The 20,251-nt window shown below is 50.9% G+C and overlaps 8 protein-coding genes across 8 annotated transcripts; 2 read left to right on the forward strand and 6 right to left on the reverse strand.

The window, feature by feature from the left end:
- Nucleotides 1-120: 120 nt before the first annotated feature.
- Nucleotides 121-1,593, reverse strand: A1O5_11374 (uncharacterized protein; the record flags this gene model as incomplete). The annotated part of the gene is made up of 1 exon (XM_007751946.1): nucleotides 121-1,593. One exon carries the CDS (start codon nucleotides 1,591-1,593, stop codon nucleotides 121-123), a length of 1,473 nt encoding a protein of 490 aa, XP_007750136.1.
- Nucleotides 1,594-2,674: 1,081 nt separating this feature from the next.
- On the reverse strand, nucleotides 2,675-4,699 carry A1O5_11375 (uncharacterized protein; the record flags this gene model as incomplete). Its single annotated transcript, XM_007751947.1, has 7 exons — nucleotides 2,675-2,792; nucleotides 2,843-3,233; nucleotides 3,286-3,592; nucleotides 3,642-3,769; nucleotides 3,818-4,075; nucleotides 4,129-4,213; nucleotides 4,262-4,699. The coding sequence occupies 7 exons, from the start codon at nucleotides 4,697-4,699 to the stop codon at nucleotides 2,675-2,677; spliced, it is 1,725 nt and encodes a 574-aa protein (XP_007750137.1).
- A 1,158-nt stretch (nucleotides 4,700-5,857) lies between these two features.
- A1O5_11376 (uncharacterized protein) lies at nucleotides 5,858-6,691 on the forward strand (the record flags this gene model as incomplete). Its single annotated transcript, XM_007751948.1, has 3 exons — nucleotides 5,858-6,120; nucleotides 6,209-6,414; nucleotides 6,468-6,691. 3 exons carry the CDS (start codon nucleotides 5,858-5,860, stop codon nucleotides 6,689-6,691), a joined length of 693 nt encoding a protein of 230 aa, XP_007750138.1.
- Nucleotides 6,692-6,930: 239 nt separating this feature from the next.
- Nucleotides 6,931-8,124, reverse strand: A1O5_11377 (uncharacterized protein; the record flags this gene model as incomplete). The annotated part of the gene is made up of 1 exon (XM_007751949.1): nucleotides 6,931-8,124. The coding sequence occupies one exon, from the start codon at nucleotides 8,122-8,124 to the stop codon at nucleotides 6,931-6,933; it is 1,194 nt and encodes a 397-aa protein (XP_007750139.1).
- Nucleotides 8,125-8,775: 651 nt separating this feature from the next.
- A1O5_11378 (uncharacterized protein) lies at nucleotides 8,776-10,218 on the forward strand (the record flags this gene model as incomplete). Its single annotated transcript, XM_007751950.1, has 1 exon — nucleotides 8,776-10,218. The coding sequence occupies one exon, from the start codon at nucleotides 8,776-8,778 to the stop codon at nucleotides 10,216-10,218; it is 1,443 nt and encodes a 480-aa protein (XP_007750140.1).
- A 1,169-nt stretch (nucleotides 10,219-11,387) lies between these two features.
- A1O5_11379 (uncharacterized protein) lies at nucleotides 11,388-13,247 on the reverse strand (the record flags this gene model as incomplete). The annotated part of the gene is made up of 4 exons (XM_007751951.1): nucleotides 11,388-12,335; nucleotides 12,414-12,876; nucleotides 12,931-13,085; nucleotides 13,164-13,247. 4 exons carry the CDS (start codon nucleotides 13,245-13,247, stop codon nucleotides 11,388-11,390), a joined length of 1,650 nt encoding a protein of 549 aa, XP_007750141.1.
- Nucleotides 13,248-14,455: 1,208 nt separating this feature from the next.
- A1O5_11380 (uncharacterized protein) lies at nucleotides 14,456-16,012 on the reverse strand (the record flags this gene model as incomplete). Its single annotated transcript, XM_007751952.1, has 2 exons — nucleotides 14,456-15,801; nucleotides 15,868-16,012. 2 exons carry the CDS (start codon nucleotides 16,010-16,012, stop codon nucleotides 14,456-14,458), a joined length of 1,491 nt encoding a protein of 496 aa, XP_007750142.1.
- Nucleotides 16,013-17,563: 1,551 nt separating this feature from the next.
- A1O5_11381 (uncharacterized protein) lies at nucleotides 17,564-19,395 on the reverse strand (the record flags this gene model as incomplete). The annotated part of the gene is made up of 5 exons (XM_007751953.1): nucleotides 17,564-17,748; nucleotides 17,833-18,630; nucleotides 18,683-18,759; nucleotides 18,814-18,980; nucleotides 19,048-19,395. 5 exons carry the CDS (start codon nucleotides 19,393-19,395, stop codon nucleotides 17,564-17,566), a joined length of 1,575 nt encoding a protein of 524 aa, XP_007750143.1.
- Between the last annotated feature and the right edge of the window lie 856 nt (nucleotides 19,396-20,251).

Genomic DNA, 20,251 nt, shown 5'->3' on the forward strand with positions numbered 1-20,251 from the left:
ACGGGTTCTCCGCCGTAGATCCGAGAAGATCAATGCTGTCCAAAACATCCATCATCCATTACATCGTGTCCGTCTGCAGCCCGTCTGTCCCTCCTTCTTCGTTGTTCATAAGTTACTCCATCAAGGCAGGACCCTGCTTCGCGCTTGACCGGCGTGATACGCCTTCAAAGTGCCCAAGATCGTGTCCGTGCTGGAGCCAAAATTCGCGGCAGCTGCGGTTCCAACCTCGACCATTTCCTCCAACAACACCGACGCGTCCGTGAGGTTGGATACATCGGCGATCTTCTTCTCTACAGCAGCACCCTGGGCACTCACGGATAGGCCTTGAGTAACGCTTGCGAATTTGTTCTTGGCCGCTTGCGCGTATCCCGGATCGCCGGGAATGCCAGGATACTTGTTGGCCGTGATGTTGATTTCTTGCCCCTGGATCTCCAAGGTCATGTATCCGGCCAGGTCCTCGGCGTTGTCAGTGATCTGGACATGTTTCATACCCGCCGCAATTGACTGCGCTGTCGTGTTTGACACCAATGCGTCGTTCATGTTGAGTGGGTCTCGTAGGTCGACTGTCAGAGCTGCGGCGATGCCGAAGGGAACGCTGTACTGGGCCGACACAAGTGAATTCGGCTGAGGGATCCAATTGCTCGACGCCAGAACCGCTGGACCCGCATAGATGGTGACGTTCTTGATGGCCCCGGCACTCCAACTCTGGTTTGTACGAGTTCGATAGTCGTTGATGGCAAATACGAAGCCCTGCGCGCGTGCGTGGACAGGTGCCAATTTGAGGATCATCTGTTCTCCGGTCCAGTTCGCGCCTAATCCGGCGGTCAGGAGGCTAGGTTGTGGACCCGGCGAGAAGGCATGGAAGAATCCTAGCGGGTTCTCAAGGACATTTGCAGGGCCGACGACCCTCGCATGAGCCAGAAAGGCGGCCTCAGCACCAAGTTGGCCTGCGCGAGCAGCATGCAGGCGCTTGGTCATTGCGCCGGTATTGACGAAGGCCAGGAGACCACCCGAACTAGAAGCAGCTAGGCCCATTGCCGATGCGATGGTGTCAGCGTCCCATCCCATGAGGCGCCCCACCGCAGCAGCGGTGGCCAGATCTCCATTTAACCCAGGGTTATGAAAGCCTCTGACAGACTCCACGTGTGCTGTGCTGGCTGCGCCGATTCTGGTTGCGAGTTCGTATCCGACCGCCATTGCCGCGAGAAGCTCTTTGCCAGCCTTGTGGTGAGCGGCCGCAACGCACAGCAAGGCTGGAAACATGGCAGAAGCCGGGTGCGCGTTTTGAATGACATGCTCGAATTCGAAGTCGGCTGCAGCCAGGCCCAACAAGAACATCTGACCAGAGAGTGAGGAGACTGTGCCGTCGAGCGCGGTGTACGCAGCATGCGTGCTCCCGGTTCCGTACGTGATGTCCACCGCCTTGATGGCAGAGCGGTAGACGGGCTGAACTGAGCCGGCGAGCATGGTGGAGAAAGTATCGAGGATGGAAATCGGAAGTAATGCCAGAAAGCTCGACGGGATCGCAGAAAAGGTGGCATTGGCCGCGAAACTGGCCAACTCCGCGGTGTAGTTTACACCCGTGGTATTCATTTTGTCAGTGTTGGTTCAAGGAGGAGAGCAAAGTGACTGATTTTGGTCTTGAGCAGTTATTTTAGAAGTTTTCTCTCAGCTTTGCTTCAAGCACATCACTAGCGCGCCCATCAATCTTTATACATGGTCAACAACGCCGTTCCAGCTGCCGTGCCCGTGGGAAATGGAAGGTAACTGCGCCCTTTTCGCCTTCACCCTCGCTTACAGGCCATTGCTTTAATACTGCGAGAACCCGGAGGGGTATTAGGATACTCCATATAGGAGAGGAAGTGGCTGTTCGATGACAAAGCTGCAGAGCCCAGAACCGGAGTGGCATCTCCGAAGTTCCCACTGGCCATGACAAGGCTGCGAGACTGAAGCACCCAATCAGTCCATGTCCGATCTTGGCCGATTTCGGGCTCCGCGATCCGTACATAATACAGCCAGCAAAAGCCACTCGCCGGGTTTGCAGGTAAGTACACTGTTAGGGGAAAGCAGCTTGTTAACTAGGCTCCTGCTTTAGGCCTGCGCTAACCCTCCACTAACGACTATGTCGAGTCGGGGCTTTCCTTTCCTTTTGTGGGGGGCAGGGGGCGTCTGGGGGAGCACATGCCTGCTACCTAGCTGCTAGAAAAAAGTTTTAGAATCAAGACACCCCTTTCAAGTCAAAGTTATTTCCGAGGTGCAACGGCGCTCTCAAATGTGCCCTTTCATTCTAGGCCGAAAGTAGAAGATTGCACGGCGCTGGGTTGGAAAAGGTGTGGGTCGTTCATTCAATGGACACCACAACAGGGAGGATCTCGTCGGTAACAAGCTCGAGAGGTTATCGAATCTGTGATCAGGCGGAGATGCCCAATTTGTTTTTTTTTTTTTGTTTTTTTTCTTTTGAAAGAGGCAGCTGGGGGTTGCTTTTAGTTCTATCGAGAGAGTTTTCAATGTTTGCATGCAGCGGTCTTCCGAAGAGATGTCCCTTTGATAGCGCTTGGAATGATTCTATCCTGCTCTTTGATGGCGAAGACAAAAACCCCTTCCATAGACATATGCAGTGGGAGAGGATAATTCCAAGCCAGCTCCGGGCGAGAACCCTCGGTCAAAGGCAACATCAGTCTTTGAACAGGTCCCACACTTTCCTCTTCCAAGATCTCGAATCATACGACGCCTTCGACGCAGGAGCAATCCATTCTCTGCGGTCTGAGAAATCGACCTCGTCAAGCCGAACCCTTGAAGCGATTAGCGTGATATTCCCATTGTGTGACTAGGTCATACGTACCAACGAGTTTTGTAGTAGAACTTGAACCCAAAAAACAGGATGAAAAAGGTTGGAATGGTGATATAGCACGCAATAAACGACCTCCAGTTGAAGGGGTGTTGGAAGACCGTGTACCCTTGAATGAAGAGGAGGAAGATATTAAACCCAAAATTGAGGCGGTAGATCCAGATGCTCCCAAAAGCTTTGTACGGAAACGTGTTGACGTCAATGTTCTGTCTCTTCGCCGCCGCCCGGATTTGCAAATGAGTGAATATGATAGCGGCCCAGGCAATATAGGCTGCAGTGCCTCCCACGCTTGTCATGTATGCAAAGACTTGGCCTGCGGAGAGTTTCCGGTTCATTAGGCATAGGAAACCCCAGAGGTTGGAGGTCAATATAGCAAACCACGGTACTATTAAAGTCAGTTTCTCGTCCCTGGCGGATGCGAGTTTGGTCTTCTATACCTCCACGGGATGTCGTCTTTGCGAAGATCTTCGGTGCTCTTCCGGTCAACGCTAAGGAGTAGACCGTGCGTGACTGCACATACACCACACCGTTTGCCGCGGAGACAAAAGCCACCGTTATCAAAGCATTGACAAAGTGGCCAGATGTCTTCCAACCCGCGTTGGTAAAGCCAATCGTAAAAGGCGACGATGCGACCACCGAGTCTGCATTCAGAAGTTCTGGCGAATCTGACGGACATATAAGGCCTTGGAAAAAAGGCATGCCTATATATACGACCAAGATGCGATAGACGACAGAGTTGATGGCCTGTACCAAAGAGTCAGACTGGACTGCCGGTAGACCTGAAGCAATGTACCTTTGGGATGTCTTTCTTCGGATTTCTCGATTCGCCACCAGCCAAAGAGATAATTTCCGTGCCAACGTAGTAAGCTGCTGCAAGAACGAAGACCTGTCCAAACCCATCGATCCCATGTATAATAGGACCTAAAAAATCTTCAGCTCAGTAGGCAGCAAAAGTCCACACAGACCTACCTGTTGGTTTTGTCCAATATCTGAATCCGATATACCCACCGCCGAATCCACCTACATCGGCCACGATGGAGAGTATGAAAAGGATGATGAGGGAGAGAAACTTGAACATGCCGAAGAAGTACTCCAGCTCTCCGTATACATTCACACCGAGAAGCGTGACAACGGAGAACACTGCCCAGAAGATGAGAGCCCAAGCGTAGGAAGGAATTGTTGAGTCTGGCACCCAGTAGCGGAGAATTAAGATTGCGGAATTCCAGTCTTGCTAGAGTTAGTCGACGACTATCAGGATTACGGGGGCACGAGACGTATACCTGCAGCGAGGAAGACGCTCCACATGAGATAATACAGCCATGACATTGCAAAGCTCAGGGCAGGATCAACAAAGCGGCCGGCGTGCTGAAACCACATTAGTTTTTGGTTCGAGAATCCCGAGGACACGCTTACTTCGACAAATCCACCATGGATGGGAAACAACGTGGTCATCTCGCCAACACTTTGCATCAGCACCCAGACCGAAATTCCTGGGAGAATATGAGCATGCTGTGCCAGACAGTGCGTGAATCGAGGAGCTCTTGACATGCCGACAATGATAAAACCAAGCAGCGCCCCCAGGGGGCCGGACAAGTAGATGGCGTAGCCCAGCCCGTAGAATGTCCCAGGTCCGATGATGCTGCCGAGCGCGATAATCACAAAATGTCTTCCTTTAAGACCTCGTCGTAGTCCGTCGTCGAGGACGTCCCCAGAAACATCTCTCCTGGCGGCACGTGTGTCTGGCAAGTCGTCGTTCGCTTCCAAGGCCGTAACGGCCTTCTCAGGTCCCATGACCAATGTAACTGTGCCATGGTCGATGCTCGAGCGACTAGATGTCCCTTCGAAAGACATCCTGGAGAATCCTGAGGAATCTATCCTGTAATGACCCTTTTTTTGCGCCAGAGAGTAACTTTATAGGAAGAGGGCACCTGGGTATTGATGCTCGCATATCCATCTTCCAATATTCCACGTGGGCTTCGGTTCTTCTTTTCTTCAACGAGCTTAGCAGAGATCTCGTTCAACGCCCAGGTTGTGATCGCGATTCTGGAGGAATCTTGCACCATCGTACCAAGTTTGGTGTTCTCCACAGCCGTCGGTTCCGAGTTAATGGGTGTTCACTTCGGCCCTTGCAGATATCAGATGCTTTGCAACGCCTTGCATGGCTCACGTGTGTAAGTCAAACTGCTGATAGGCGAAGTCGTGCCATTTTCGCTCCTTTTGTGTGCTATCACGCAATTTGCGCCCTTCTGGATTCTTAGAGAACTTGGACTCCCACGTCTCATAACGGTTTTCGATCCAGTTCCAGACCAACTGTGTCTTCAGTTAGCAGACATGCGGGTGTAGGAGGTTGTAAACACGTCGAAGCTCATTGTGGATCGCATCCAGAATGACCCGAGTTCGCGCAATTCACATCTGGTTTCAGTTCTTCGATTACCGTCTCCAGATTCCTATTTTCCGGCCTCTGAACACCCTTGCACATCGTTGACTCCGTTCATTGTTGTTACAATACCCGCATTGCCAACTTGCGCCTAAGGTGAATGCCGCTCATTGCGGATGAGCATGAAGACCATAGAAGAGTTGAAGCAAGACATCTCTTCGCCGACTCTAAGCTTTGAGCCAAGCTATGGCATTATCTTGACCATATTAACATCATGCATGCCCTTCGACCAACGAAAGGACGCTATAACGTAACAGAAAGCCGCTTTCTCCTCGGTCGTATAAATCCTCAAAAGAAAAGAGGGTCTGAGGGCCCCTTTAGAGAAATTGAATTTTCTTTGACTCGGCTTATACATGGATGTTCGTAAGAAGCAGTAATATGGTGGGTTCTCTCATTTACCAAGTTGAAGTGTTCGTGAGTAAGGCTGGGCTGCTTGACAAAAAAAATTCATCACGGAGTTCTCCGATTGTTGTACAGGGGCGAGCATTGAATCATCCCTCAAGGAATTCAATTCTCCTTCTGTGGCCCTCATAGACTTTCCGAGAAATTCAGTCTCCATGATAGATCATACCATGGCAACCGAGACCCAAGACCACGTTCCCAATACAATCAGTGGCGAAGAAGACTTGCACAAATTTGCACATGTGATTGCGGCGGCTTTCTCCAACGACGCTCTCAACCGATACCTGTTCCTGGGCCGTGAGTCACAGCCAGACCACCCCAAACTCGAGCATTTCGACCACCGTGTTCAATACTGGCTCCCTCATATAAAAACTCGGTTTGAGGGCGGAGGGATACTGATTCAAACCTATGACTGGGCTGGAGTGGCGTTGTGGTAAGAGAGAAGTCTGGAGAGACAATCCGCCTAGTCCATTCGTTTACGAAGAGTTTGTTCCTTTTTCCTGCTTACGAAAGACGCATAGGCTTCCTCCTGGGGTCGAGAAGCCCGTGAACAACGCCAGCCCCATTTCTGAAGGGGCTGCAGAGTACAGACAGAAGTTCGACGCGCTCAAGAAGAAGTATCTGGGCGATCGGACTTACTGGTATCTCAATCTAATTGCACGGGCTCCCACCAGGCTGGAAAAAGGTATGGTTCGATCAACATGGGATGCTTATGCCGGCTGGGAATGTGGGTTCATCAAACAATGCATTGCTGACTCTTTCCCTTTGATGTCGGTGCAGGCGCTATTCGGAATTTAGTGGATCCCTTCCTCAAAAAGGCCCGAGAACAGAACATTCCTGTCTGGCTAGAAGCGACGAATCAGCATGCAAGGGAAGTTTATAGCCATTTGGGATTTAGGACGGTCGAGCAAGTGAGAATTGGCGAGGGAATTGTCAATGCTGATGGTTGGGCACAGCCGAACGGTGAAGGTGTGCTAACGTACGGAATGGTTGCTGGACTATAACGTGATGGAAGCAAGTGCTCATGGATCCGATAAATACCATTGCTAAGAGAGGTTGGGTCGTCTGAGTGAAGAATGCAGCTTAGATAGATAGAGCCGTCCATGGGGAAATCTTCCAAAAGATTCAAGAACGTCAAAGGACTTCAACATCCTACCTATCCTAAATCGAATGGGGAGGTTGTAGCTTGCACCATTGCGGGAGGAGATCCAATCTTAGAGAGCTGACATATTGATGTGGTCTATCACCCGTCAAGAGCTTGAACCACTTGAGCCCAGTCTTCGTCACCGTACGCCCCAGGCACACTATGTCCGTCGAAAAGACTGGCCATAACCACACGATCCTCTTGCTGGCCCTCCCACGGTTGTCGGCCATGTTGAGCAATGATGTTGTCATATACGAGAACATCACCACGTTCCCACTTGTGCAGCACGCGGATCTCATCGGTTATGTTAGCCAAGTGTGCTAGGTATTTCTCGGGAATAGGCGTCTCGTCGCCGAAAAGCTGTTGTGCCGAATTCTTCCTTCCACTGTTGGCGTTGTGCTGGTTGTTCTTGTAATATGCCGCCAGACCGGTGAAGAGCGTGGGGATGTTGGTCTCTGGCTGGGTTCGGATAGCTGGCAGTTGGTGCGTCAACACGATGCTGCCGTCCTCAGTCCACTCCCATGTTGTATGTTTGCCGCGACCATACCGGGCAATTTGAGCCTCGATCTTTGCCCGCCTTGTGGCCTCGTCGTCACCATCCAGGATTTTCTTCCCAAACGCCTGCTTCAGCGTTGAACCACCCTCATACTGCTTTTCAAGTTTGTAAGTCACTTTGCTGAGGATTCCTTTCTCAGCAAGTTCGGAAACGAACTCCGGAATTTCCTGCTGCGCTCTGTAAAACAGCTCAAGAGATGACGAGATGGGAGTTTCGCCCCCTTTTTCAGGCACTCGATGACCATAAAAGAAGATGTACTCAGGAGCATGTGGTACTTGTGGGGACTCATTGTGGTTGTAAATCAGAACTTCCTTTGGCGCCTCGTTCGCCGGTGCCACGTTTGGGGCCAGAACTGGCCTGTTGACGACGATGCCAATGATCTCGTGCGGCTGGTATCCAAAAGCATGGGCGAACTTGCTAAAATCTTGAGCATTGTGGATGGGAAGGCCGCGGAAAAGCAATGTCCCGTGGCGGGCGAGTGCCTTGGTCAGAATCCCGCCTTGCGCTTGGAGAGACTTGATGGTGTTGACGACGCTATCCAGGTCAGTCTCCGCACTATCGCGAATTGCGGGCTTCAATGCTAATGGGGTGACTGTGTTCTTGGGATGAGGCGGCCCAAGAACTCGCTGATTGCTCGATGGCAGATCAAAAGGCTCAAACGCGACCGGCGTTGACGCTGACAAAGGCACGCCGATTTTGAACGGATGCGCTTCGGATGGTTGCACTGCGGTCGTCATCTTGCTCCTGTTGACTCCAAAGTCGTTAGATACAGAGAGTTGGGAAGGTCTTGTCCGTGAAGCAGTGTGATTGTTGGATGGAAATAGGTCGATACAAAAGGGAGATGACTCGATATCAGTGGACTTCTCCGTTGGGCATTGTAACTAACTCATCGTCGCCGTGGCGTCATCCGTTCTAAGATCACGAATGCGGCTGGCGTCTGTATCGTGTCCTCTGGTAAACACTATGCTCCCCTTTCCACTTCCATTAGCAGCGTCTCAGAGCCAATGTACTATTGTTGTGTTCACAAATTTAGCGAAGTAGTGGAGCCAGACATTTTCGAAATCAATGCTCTCGGCTCCCGGCCAAAACTCGCATTTGGTGTTGACAATCGTCGGCAATACAAACAGGCACTGGTTCACTAAAGTGTTTCCACTCGCCCTCTTTGCGTGATTGCCCCAAAGAATGGCGAAGGATGTTCTTTGCTCTAGTATCTTTAGATTTCACCTTCGCGGATGTGCCGTGGCATGTGCCGTCTTCTGGCCATTGACATGATAAAATACCTCCTATAGCCCAACGCAGTTTACATTCAATCTCAAAACAGGGATTCTGGAATCAAGAACTCTCTCTTCTACTGACTTTGCAATACATATCCACGCTTTGGGGTCGATATGGCAACAGAACCGGTCAATGAGAAGTCCGTCCTTTCCTCGGATAAAGAGTTTCAGAACAGTCTATCTATACCTTCAGGGCCAATAGATGGCGATGTCTCTTCGCGCGTTCGATCGTCCTTCTTCCGCAGAAGCGTGTTCCAGATCCTAGTTGTCGGCCTATGCGCCTTTTGCGCCCCAGGAATCTGGAGCGCTATGAACGGTCTTGGGGTTGGGGGTTCTCAGAGCCCTAACCTCGTAAACACCGCCAATGCACTTCTTTACGCCTTGATGACCGTGACTTGTTTTGCTGGACCATGGTTAACCAACGCCATCGGTTTCAGGTGGACACTTGCTGTTGGCTCGTTGGGGTATCCCCTGTACGCAGCGGGACTATATCTCAACAATCGCACAGGCGCAACTTGGATGGTGTATCTGGGTGCTGTGACCTGCGGGATCAGTGCTGGCTTCTTTTGGAGCGTCGAAGGCGCCATTGCCACCGGGTACCCAGAACAACACAAAAGAGGCCGTTACATTGCGACATGGTTCACCTTCCGGAATTTTGGGAACATCATTGGTGGTGCCATTTCACTCGCGATGAATCACACCACCAATCATCGTGGCAAAGTTGGCTACAAGACCTATCAAGCCTTCATCGCCATTCAGTGCCTTGGATTCTTCTTTGGCCTGCTGCTTTCGAATCCAGAGAAAGTGCAGCGCGACGATGGCACCCAAATTCAAGCCGCGAGAGGTATCGATTGGAAGACCGAGCTCGCACAGATGTGGCGTCTGGTCAGGAGCAAGTCGATCCTCTTGCTGACGCCCTTGTTCTGGTACTTTGGATGGATTCAAGCATATCCTGGCACATATCTGGCAACATACTTTACGGTCAGGTCGCGTGCGTTAGGGAGCTTCATGTCGGCTGTTGTCGGCACGCTTGCTACCTGGCTCTGCGGTTCTCTTGTCGACCTACCATGGTCAAAGGACCGAAAGACGCGAGCTATCGTGACTTACATCCTCATAGCCATGCTCAATAGTGCCACTTGGATCTGGGCGGTGATCATCCAGAACGAATACCGTCATTCAAACCCTACGTTGGACTGGGGCAATCAAAATACCTTTGGACGTGGTTTTGGACTGTACATGTTCGAGCGCATCAGTCTCGGAATGGTCGAAAATTATATCTACTGGTGCATTAGCAATCTTTCTGACTCTCCTGGGGACCAAATTCGGTACAGCTCTCTCCTTCGAGGAATTGAAACAGCAGGAGTTGCTGTAGGGTTTGGAGTGCAGGCAGTCCCGACCGCACTGATTGCCACGGCGAGTATCAATTTCGGCCTCTGGTTCTTCGCACTGCCATTTAGCTACTATGCAGCCCTGCAAGTAGTGCGTAAGTTTCGCAAGCTTGAGCGAGAACAGCAAGAGGAAATAGTGGATGTTGTTCGTGAAGTTGGGAGCAAATAGAACCAGGCTAGTCGACGGCAATTGGAAGTCGTCCGTGTTGCTCAAAACCCGCGAGGCGAAAATCCAAATTAGTTTCAACGAGGCCACACCAGGGCTGGGAGTGCGACCTGAACATGGAAAGTACGTGGTGGCACGGCTTGAAAGATCCTGGGTCGAAAGCGAATGCCCATAAAGAAGCGCTGAGAGGGATTCGGCCAGACTTTCCAAATAGATCATACCATACGAAGCGCATGTGTCAGCCAACTTTTTGGTTCTGCCCGGCTGTCTTGTTTACGAAAGATTTTGGATGTTCCACGCCCTTAGTTCAGGAAACGAAAAATATAAAAACGGGTCAGCCTCTGGTTAGGGATACTTGAAAATTATCTACGCGCGGTTTACCTCGGCGATGATGCTCGGTTTGATGCTTTTGTGAAACAGCCATCGCTGCTGATCTTGAACGGAGGAAAGCAGTTGACAGAATCATACAGGACTTCCACCTCCAAGGCAAGAGCATCGAATGGCTAAAACATTACCGGGACAACCTGGGTGGCAGAAATCGAGCGATGATTCATGGGTTTAGAGAAACGTTTTGGAACTTCTCGGGGATAGCTTTTGCGACGCGCAGGTGACAAGGGCCAAATCTGAGAAAGTTCGAGACTGAGGGAGCTTAACGGTGACTTGGAAGCTTACCTGAGAATTCCAGGTGACATACAGGGGAGCTCAAAGGAGGTTGCACGTTATACGCCAATTGCCCCCTCACCAAGTCGCAAGTTATAATGTGGAGATTCTACTGTAACTAGTTAGTGAAGGCAACTAAAGTTTAGAGGGGCTGGTGGGCTTCAGCCAAGCTTCTCTCACGATATTGCAAACTAGCCTCATTTGGAATGACCTCAAAGACCCTAGACCTAGCAAGCTGGACAGCCGCCTTTTCACCAGGGTATGATCAAGTAATTCACGGTCGTGGAAGTGCAACCTTGCAATTGGCTTGACAAGCCTCAGGCGCGTTGAGGAGATGGCCAGAGGCCATGACTAGGTAACTGATCGACTGTGGCCGCTGTTTGGCGTCCAGAGAGCAACCAACCGTAGAAACATCGACCACAAAAAAGCGACCACTAATCTAATTTTGCGATTTTGGAAGGAAATATAGTGAAAACTAGATAGCCCCTCGCGATGTGCCTGCCCAATACGAGTCAATCTAGTTCACGCGGCTTGAAGGCGACCACAGGACCATCTCTTTCGGCAATGAAGAAATCAGACACTTGGTATTCCCCCTTTCTTCTTCTCTCCCAAACTCCATCTTCTCGCCCTTCTGCGGTTGGTTCACTCTCAACGAGTTTTACATCATATTGCCACAGCAGCCTTGCAATCGCCGTATTCAGTTCCATGTAGGCCAGGTTCTTCCCAATACAGTTCCTGCTACCGATGCTGAACGGCGCAAAAGCCTCCTGCGCAGCCTTGACGTCGTCTTCCGAAACTCCCGTCTTTTCGTCCACGATCCATCGCTCCGGGCGGAAGCAGAAGCGGTCTGGGAAATTTTCTTCACGGTGTTGAAGAACGTAGGTAGTCACCGCCACTTCCGTCCCTGCAGGGTAAATCTCGCCGTCGATCATGGCGCCACCATCCAAGATCTTGCGGGTGAGTGGCCCCAGCGTCGGCGGCGACATCCTCATTGTCTCGTCAATGCACGCTCGAAGATATGCCAAGGAACTGAGGGCCGGATTCGAGGGGCGTATCTCTTCGACATCGCCGAATTGTGAGCGCACCTCATCAACGAGCCGGCGGAGAGTGCGTATGTTGTGCAGAAGATAGAAAATACAGCCTGAGAGAACACTTGCCGTGGTATCGCCACCAGCGAGAAGAAGAAGCACACTTTCAGAACCCAGTTCGGTTTCGGAAAAGGATGCCCCCGTTTGCAGGTCTTTAGCACGCAAAAGGTAATAAAAGATATCTTTCTGAGCCGGACCGTTTTCGAGTGGGCTCTGCTGATTCTTGTGTTCCCTGAGTCGCTGATTGATTGCTTCTTGTGCAAAAGCCACCATCCTTTGTTGATCACGAGCCGTTTGACCCCCGATAAGCCTGCTCAGCCATTGGATCGCAATAATGCGTCGAGCTAGTACTGAAAAGGGCGCATAACCAGCCTAGCATGCAATGCGGGTCAGTGGAATCCCTTAGGTGCCGAAAAGTTTGGCCGCAGCCCAGAAGTTCGAGATACTTACGGTGTAGACAAATCCCATCATTTGATTCATCAGATGCAGCACGTACCGATTCTCTTCTCGTGGAACCAAATCGAAGGACCTGCCAAAAGCGAGCAGAGTGATGATGTCAAAGATCAAGTAGTTTGCCCAGGCGGCCATGTTCCTGGGCTGTGTCCACCCGTCGGCATCGTTCTTATCTTTCGGTCCTGCTGTCAAGGAACACCATCTCCGCACATTATACAGAATGTTATCCTCCATTGACCGTAGTGCACTGTCGGAGAAGGCGTGCGATAGCATGCGGCGTTTGACAGCATGACCTTCTCGATCTACAATGCTGTGGGTGTTGGACTGACCATTTGTCGCGGCGTGGCTAATTTTATACCAGTCAGATTTGACCAGGTTGGATTTGCGAGGCCCGTATATATCCTGCAAGGCACGCGGTGTGCTGAACGAAAGCGAATTTGGTCTGTAGCGTACGACTGGCCTTGCCGTAGCCGTCAGAATTTAAGGGACGTGGGTAGATTGGAATGAGTGCCACGAACCATAGATTTCGTGCTGTCGCCAAATTTCGATATGACGGTCGCCTTTGACAAGGAAGTAGAAATCATACCAAGACGTGACTTTAGCCAGGAACGGCCCGGGATATTTCGCCAACGGATGGAATCGCACACGATAGATGATCAGGGAAAGTATCTTTGTCACTTGATGTTAGAAGGAACATTGCTTGATCGTGTACCACGATAGATTCCAGTATCAGGCTGAGTGTCTCACATAAAATCCAAGCACGTATCCTGCGTACAAAACAGTACAAAGCAGACGTGAAACTGGCTCTTTAATGCTTGGAGAAGAATCCATGCTTCGTTTGACAATGAGGAGTTCAGGCGGTTACTGTAGGGCTACCTCCAGCAGACACCGGTAGCTCCAAGAACCAAAAACACCAAGGGCAATCACATGAAGCTATCATGGACCTATGCAAGATAAATACAGATACTTTAAGACCTTGCGCTATGCCGATGTTTTACGTCGACAGCTGCCTTGAGGGGTCTAAATATTTGTATCAGAAGACATAGCTTCTGATTACGGATCCAGGATCTCAGTTGCACAAAACCTTATAGGAGGGTTTGAAGAGGCGTCCCGTATAACGCCCTAAGCAATCACGAATTACAGAGCAGGAGCCTTGCATATCTGACATGTGATTATGCTATCAACTTAGGGTCAAAGATTCGCTGCCCCATCGGAGGAGCCGCCAGGCGCCCACACTCCTTTCCTGAATCTATGCTAGTCTCTTCAAAGCAGTTTAGAGTCAGATATTAGGCTCTACTCTGGATGCCTAAAGATACAGAGCACACACAGGCACTGTTTATTCCATCTGACCAATATATAAGCCGCTTAGGCGAATGCGCAGGCGTGTTGCACTCGATCAGCTTCTTGTTCTGTATCAGTGCTCGAGAGGTTTTAAGTCGTTGATTACCCATCTAACGGGCGAGGTAGGCTACCTATATAGCCTAGAAATTGGGAGGTTGGGCATGCTTTTCCAGCCATCTTTGACATTCTAGAAGATTTCACACGGACGGAGTAAATTCGAAACAGTATTCCATGACTGCCTAAAACCCCTCTTGAATGCTGATGTTTGAAGCAGACTAGACGGATTATTTTATCCTCAATCGATAGTAGTTGTAGATTTCGGTCAATCACGATTAGTCGTGACTGCGCCAGACACAGATTACCCTCAATTAGTCCAATGAGAGAAAGGCGCGGGGACGTGGTTTTAAGGGGAAGAAGTATCAATATATAGTGGAAATAGATAGTCGCCATACGAGATCCGGTGCCATGCAGTGCAGATCTCGAGGACGACAGAGAATCGAAGTCAGTGAATACGTATTCGTTTCATAGATACGTTACAGTTGACTGCTTGCGTCGCACAGTAGATATGGTCTGCCTCGGTACCAGAAACTTCAAATACCGTTACGACTATGAATTGCCAAACCATTCACTCAGCAACACCCAGCCTGGGGAAGCTAGCCCTCGGAAGCATTGCGTTTGCTGACGATGCCATCTTTCTATCATGGTTTGACTACAAATGCAAATGGCACAGCCAAGTCCGACAAGAAAGTCGTCTTTGGGATGCCGGTGATGCCCGCCTTTGCCAACGCCAACTTCGCAGCGGTTTGGTTAGCTCCAAAACAAGCATCCACGAAACCACCCGCCTGGGCTTGCTTCTGCGCCACGAGCTGCGCGTACTCCGGCAATGGACATGAGCGGCCAGGTCCCGAGTCGCAGCCCACGACAGGGTATACGACCTCGTTAAGGATAATGCGGAGAAACTGGCCCGATGCCTGGCCGCGGTTCCCATTTCCGGTGCAGGTGAGTCGCTCAAAGCCAATGGTGCCGCGCATGGTTACGTACCGGGATGAGATGTATCTCTGGTTATCGGGGATCCGGTTCGGTGGAAGGGGTGTTTGACCGTCGAAGACGCCGATTTGGCTAACAAGTTGATTGATCTGAGCGTCGTTGGTGAAGGTTGCGATAAAACGGGGAGGGGTAAATGCAGTGCCGTCGCTGGAAGTGTACGTTTTGTTTGGTCCATCAACGAAGCGCGAGACTAGGGCTGAGAGGAAAGGAAGCATGAATGTGCTGTTTTTGAGAGACCCGGGTCCGTGGCCGTAGTAGAAGCGAAGGTCTTGAGAATATTCGTAAGCTTGGAGTTCTTCTTCAGTGAAGACGTCGCACCATGGACTCCTTTTGCCGGTCATTTCGCTCTCGAAGCCACATAGTAGGGGAATCATGGCTACATCCGTGGTATTGAAGTTGACGGCTCCCTTGGGTGTCGTGAGGGCGTTGATCCGCGCCACAATAGGCGGAAGGTAGATGTTCGCCCACGTGACGGCTGCTGGTCCGCCCATGGTATCGTTGTAGGCGGGACATAAATCGGACACGCCGAGTGAGTTTGCAAGACCTCGGGGATCTGTATTGTTCAATACGTACACTGTTCCAAGTGTAGTTGCGTTAGGGCCTATGAATCCACGAGCAAAGAGCTTTGCGGAGTCGATCACTCTTGGCGAGGTCGGGAAAAATGCATTTGCCCATAGAATAAAGGGCGCGTTGTCGGTATATAGGCCAGGATATCTCCAGCGGTATGTGATGCCCATATCGTATAGCTCCTTGTAACCGCCGACGGACAGCTGAGTGAGGACCTGGCTTGGATTTTGTAGGGCGGGGTTCCAGGTAGAGATGAAAGAGAGCACACCCTGGCCTGTGGCGGAAGAGTTCTGGATTTTAGATCGAAGGCCCAGCCATTGTTTGTAAACAGCTGGGTCGGGATAACGAGAACCGTGGCGGCTGGTTACCGAGGCCATGTCGATGGTGCATCCCTCAGGGATTTCGTACGGAATTTCAGTTACGTTTGGACCTGCAATAGTAAATTTCAGTCAGAGACTTGTCAAGTTGTTGTGTTTGTTGTATTGCAAGAATTTACCTGGAAACCATGGAGAGTTGCCTCCAAGGAGCGGAGGAAACTCGGCTGGGATAGTTCCTGGTTGACCTCCAACATCATCGACAGCGTTCGTTCCGCTCACGGACAACGCGATCAGAACAGTTGACCAAAAATACGAAGCCTTCATCTTTAGAGTATTCAGAGGTGAGTTGTGGGAGTTGAAAGGACTGCATCAGATATAACACATCAATATATACTGTTACCATCTCCGCCGGTCGGCGAGGACAGGAGACAAAGTTTCGCACGTCGGACTTCCCACAAAAACCCCAAAACCAGTATTTCTGACGTCCATATTCCAGTCAGCCAGTCGCTGCCTTGGAAATAGCTACATGGCTCACTTCGATGCTATATTAAGTGCTCAAAGCCCGAAAGCTGCGTAAGTGCTGGATGTCGTCGGGAGGTCTCCGGGCTGCCGCACTTGGCATTGAAGGAAGTCGTCCCAAAGTAAAGTTGAGGGAGTACAGGTCAAAAGTTCAACGTCTCTGAAAGCTCGTGAAGCTTCACCTCCACAAACCAGCGGAATGGTGCCTTTTGAGATTCATTTTCGCACAAGGTTCTGTTAGCTCAGAATGCGGCGGTCGTGATGGATATTGCCAACCACATGGTGGTCATGTACAAAGCGACAAACTCATATCGCAACGGAGTCGTCCTACCAGAGAATGACGTTAAAGCTGTGTGACAATCTAGTATGTCTGCTTTGGTTCGCAATTGCACATATTCCGGGCGAGCTCCGGTATATTTACTGCTTGAAGTACATAGTGGGTCCATAGTGGGCCTTGTTAGAATACGCAGAACATACGAGTACGGGGTAGCATTGAGTCTAAGCCCTAAACTGGCAGCTACAAGAAACCATTTCGCTTGGCAATTGGGGTCAAAATAAAGACTAATATGTTGAGGACGCGTTCCGGTGCGTGAATTGCACGTAAATACGAGGTTGTGACGAGGCTCGCAAGACTGGAAATAGACCATAACGCCATGGTAGAACAGGGCGAGATGGCAAGTTCCCAGGCTAAACCTTGGCGAGCGACTTGAATGGCCGTGTGCAATCTTATAGCACTTATGTGTGGCTTGGTTGCCACGTCGCCGCCAAGGCCTAAGAGAGGCTTGTTCGCCGTCTTGGACAAAGCTTGATGAAACATGCCAGACTAGACATGGTTAGCAGCGCTGGAGTGGCTCTCTCCAAGGGGGAATACCGATATATCGGAAAGGTGGCTGTGTACGTCGAGTTCCGATATGACTGGTCATCAGAGTGCGAGCAGGAAGCCGACATGTGGTCGGAGACGATAGTGGATCAGAGCAATCAGTGTTGGTGGATAAGAGTTTCGCAGCTTTCCTGAGGGCGTTTGTCCTCCTGCTTCGTCCGGCTACTGATGGAACACACCAGAGCAAGTTCAGGCGCGAACTTGACCTGTTCTTGATTCAGCGCCCAAAAGTTGGCAAGACTGGAACTGACTGAATAGTGGAGTGAGGAATACATAGCGTTATGCTCTTTGTGAGGCGTTAGCTGGTTTTCACCTTGAAGATTACCCTCAACGGTTCATCAAATCTGGCAGGCCATCCCTTGCAACCTTCCCCTTCCAAGCGAAATCAAACATGATTCTGTCTCTGTTCCCTGATGACTCCACCCCCATCAACCTCGGCATCCGTTAGTGCTGGGCCATCCTCAGGAATCAGGACATTATTCCCCAGCTCTACGCTTCGCCACAACCCTCTTGACTGCATCTTCGTACTGTGCAGCATCTTCGACTTGCAACGCGGGATCCTGGACTGCGGCCTCCGCGAGGATCTTGTCCGCAACCTTCTTGCTTCTTGGAGTGATGTTGCATGTAAATTTGGCAGGCCTCCAGATCGGCATGCTTCCCACTATACAAAGCATTGCAGGTCAGTTTTCGGTGCCGTTGCACGGAAGACAGCAACTAGGTTGAACTTGATAGGGCCATGACTTACCGATACCGTCTCCTGGAGGCGGGTTGGAGCCCAGATCGATGTTAAACGCCCACAAAAGCCGGCTGATGACGATGAAGAGAGATGCATCAGCGACATGTTTTCCAGGGCATTCCCTCCTTCCTACACCGAACCCATAGTGCATGGGGGCGTGTGCGAACTGAGGTAGGTATCGAGGATCTTTCTCCGGCAAGAATCGCTCAGGGATGAATTTTTCATGGTCTCGATAGAATTGGCTGTCGTGATGGATGGCGTACGAATTGTAGATCACCGTTGTGCTTGCGGGTATCGTCTTGCCCCTGTAGCTGTCGGAGTCGCTGGTGGCATGGTAGAACGCAAGAGGCGCTACAGAGGCCCATCGGTGGACTTCTTCAACAATAGCTGCGATATATGGTAGTTTGTCTCGATCCTCGAACTGCGGCAGACGGTCAGGCCCGACCACCTGATCCAGCTCTTCCTGCGCGGATTTGATGAATTCCGGACTGACGAGTGCAGCCTTGAAGAACCATTGAAGGGTTGTTGCCGTGGTCTCGGAGCCCGCTGCCAGTAGCTCGGCGAGAATAACGCGTTTGTCGACCTCTGAGAAATTGCCGATCTCGGGGCTTTCCAAGAACCGTTTCAGGAAACAGTCGGGCGCGTCGCCCTTCTTCATTCGAGCCACGATTGAGTCATAGAACACTCCCCAGAATTCAAGGACATTGTCTAAAATCTTATGCGCTTTCGCTCTCCATGGCGCAAGGCCGTCTGGAAGATAATTCAGCGCTGGGATCCAATCGACCAGCCAGTAGCCTGGGCGCATTTCTTGGATCAAGTTACTTTGGATATCAATAATCTTGCAGTGGGATCAACTCACTCTTGAACATGTCAAGCGCGGTGTTTCGCATCGCTTCCGGAATCTGAGTGTCACTGCGTGCGAAACGAGCACCCAATCTATCTCTTGATAAGTTGATCTGTACGGCCCCAAGTGGCTGGGAAGCAACTCACAATAGGCTGAAAGTGACGCTGGTTGAGTAGCGTGCTACCTCTGTGTAGAAAGCGTTGGGGTTTTCCAACAGATTTTTCAGAGTCTGCCGGCTTTCGTATTCTTGATAAGGCAGAAAGATCCTCGAGTTCTGCATGCCAAGGAGGCCATGGATAACTTTTCGATGTTTCTAGAGGCAGATGGCTGCTGTATCAGCAGGATGGACATCGTCATGGATGATGCAGGACTGAACATACCCTGAACTCGTCGCCATACTCCATCTGGACCAACCTTCCCTCACCGATGATCTTTGTCTGAGCCGAAGAAATAGGGCGAGAGGAATACTTCTGGCCTTTCTTGATGATCAGGTCATTTACAGCCGTTGGGCTACTGAGGACAACCACTTTGGACCCGCCCATGTTGAACGAGAAGAAATCTCCATATCCCGGAACCAGGTTAGTAAGTTGGTGGTAGAGAGTCTGCTTCTTGGCTGGCAAGACTCCAATGAAGGGTACTCCTCGAGGCCCATCTGGCCATTGGCCCTTTAATCCAAGTGCGAGATAGAGTACTACTGCAAGTACAGCAAAAGTAAGATACCAGAGCATGTTGAAGGGTGCTCGAAGAGCTCAGACTCCACAGTTATGGCCTTGGGGATTGTGGTGCTGCAGGATCCGAGGTGATGATGCGTAGTAGTCCTGCTATCTTATATACCTAACCGACCCATCGAAGCATTGACCGTGACACCCGTGAGGGGTTGTCATCGCGTTTGAATCCGTGACCTAACCGCCGGCCCTAAGTTTTTTATTGGCCCGCATATTGCAGTCTCAGCCGCACAACAGGGAGTCTATCTGAGCAAGAATACTGGCGAGTTGCCGATAAATATTACCCTAATTTGATCATGGGTTACCGCATCTTGGGGTCTTGAACGGCGCGATGCCGTGGCGCCTGATATCACGCTCAGGCCATTCTCGAACTTCCTGAAAGAGGTGCTGGAAGTGTAAGCAATATATGTGGGTTGCTGGTTCCGCAGTCTTACGCAACAGTCGAGGTCCCCGATACCCGATTTGCATAAAACGACACAAGAAGTCATCCAATCGCGGTACGGGTGCCCCTGAGAGTGCTACCTGAGCCGATGCTGACCATCCATGTAAGCAATGGATGAACAGGAGCGATATCGAGGCTTCCTATAGGCCACAGCCGAAAGAGGGTCATTGCCTGAGAAGTTTCATCCGAGTTTGAAGATGGAACGCAAGAGCCGTGTCAGCCGTGTGCAGTCGATTAGGCTGCTTGGGCTGATGGCATAGCACCCATGAGTACTCCCTATCGAGAGCCTTGCCGGGTTTTAGAGGAAGGAGTTAAACACTAGCTACGAGGTAGCGAAGGAGGTAGTTAGCAATTGTCCTCCTCAGCGGCTGAATTGGCAAGCTTCCTTGGCTCCCGTCTCCCTTCTGTCAATGGGCG

Source organism: Cladophialophora psammophila (assembly GCF_000585535.1).
Source record: "Cladophialophora psammophila CBS 110553 chromosome Unknown aczJe-supercont1.25, whole genome shotgun sequence".
NCBI lineage: Eukaryota > Fungi > Ascomycota > Eurotiomycetes > Chaetothyriales > Herpotrichiellaceae > Cladophialophora > Cladophialophora psammophila.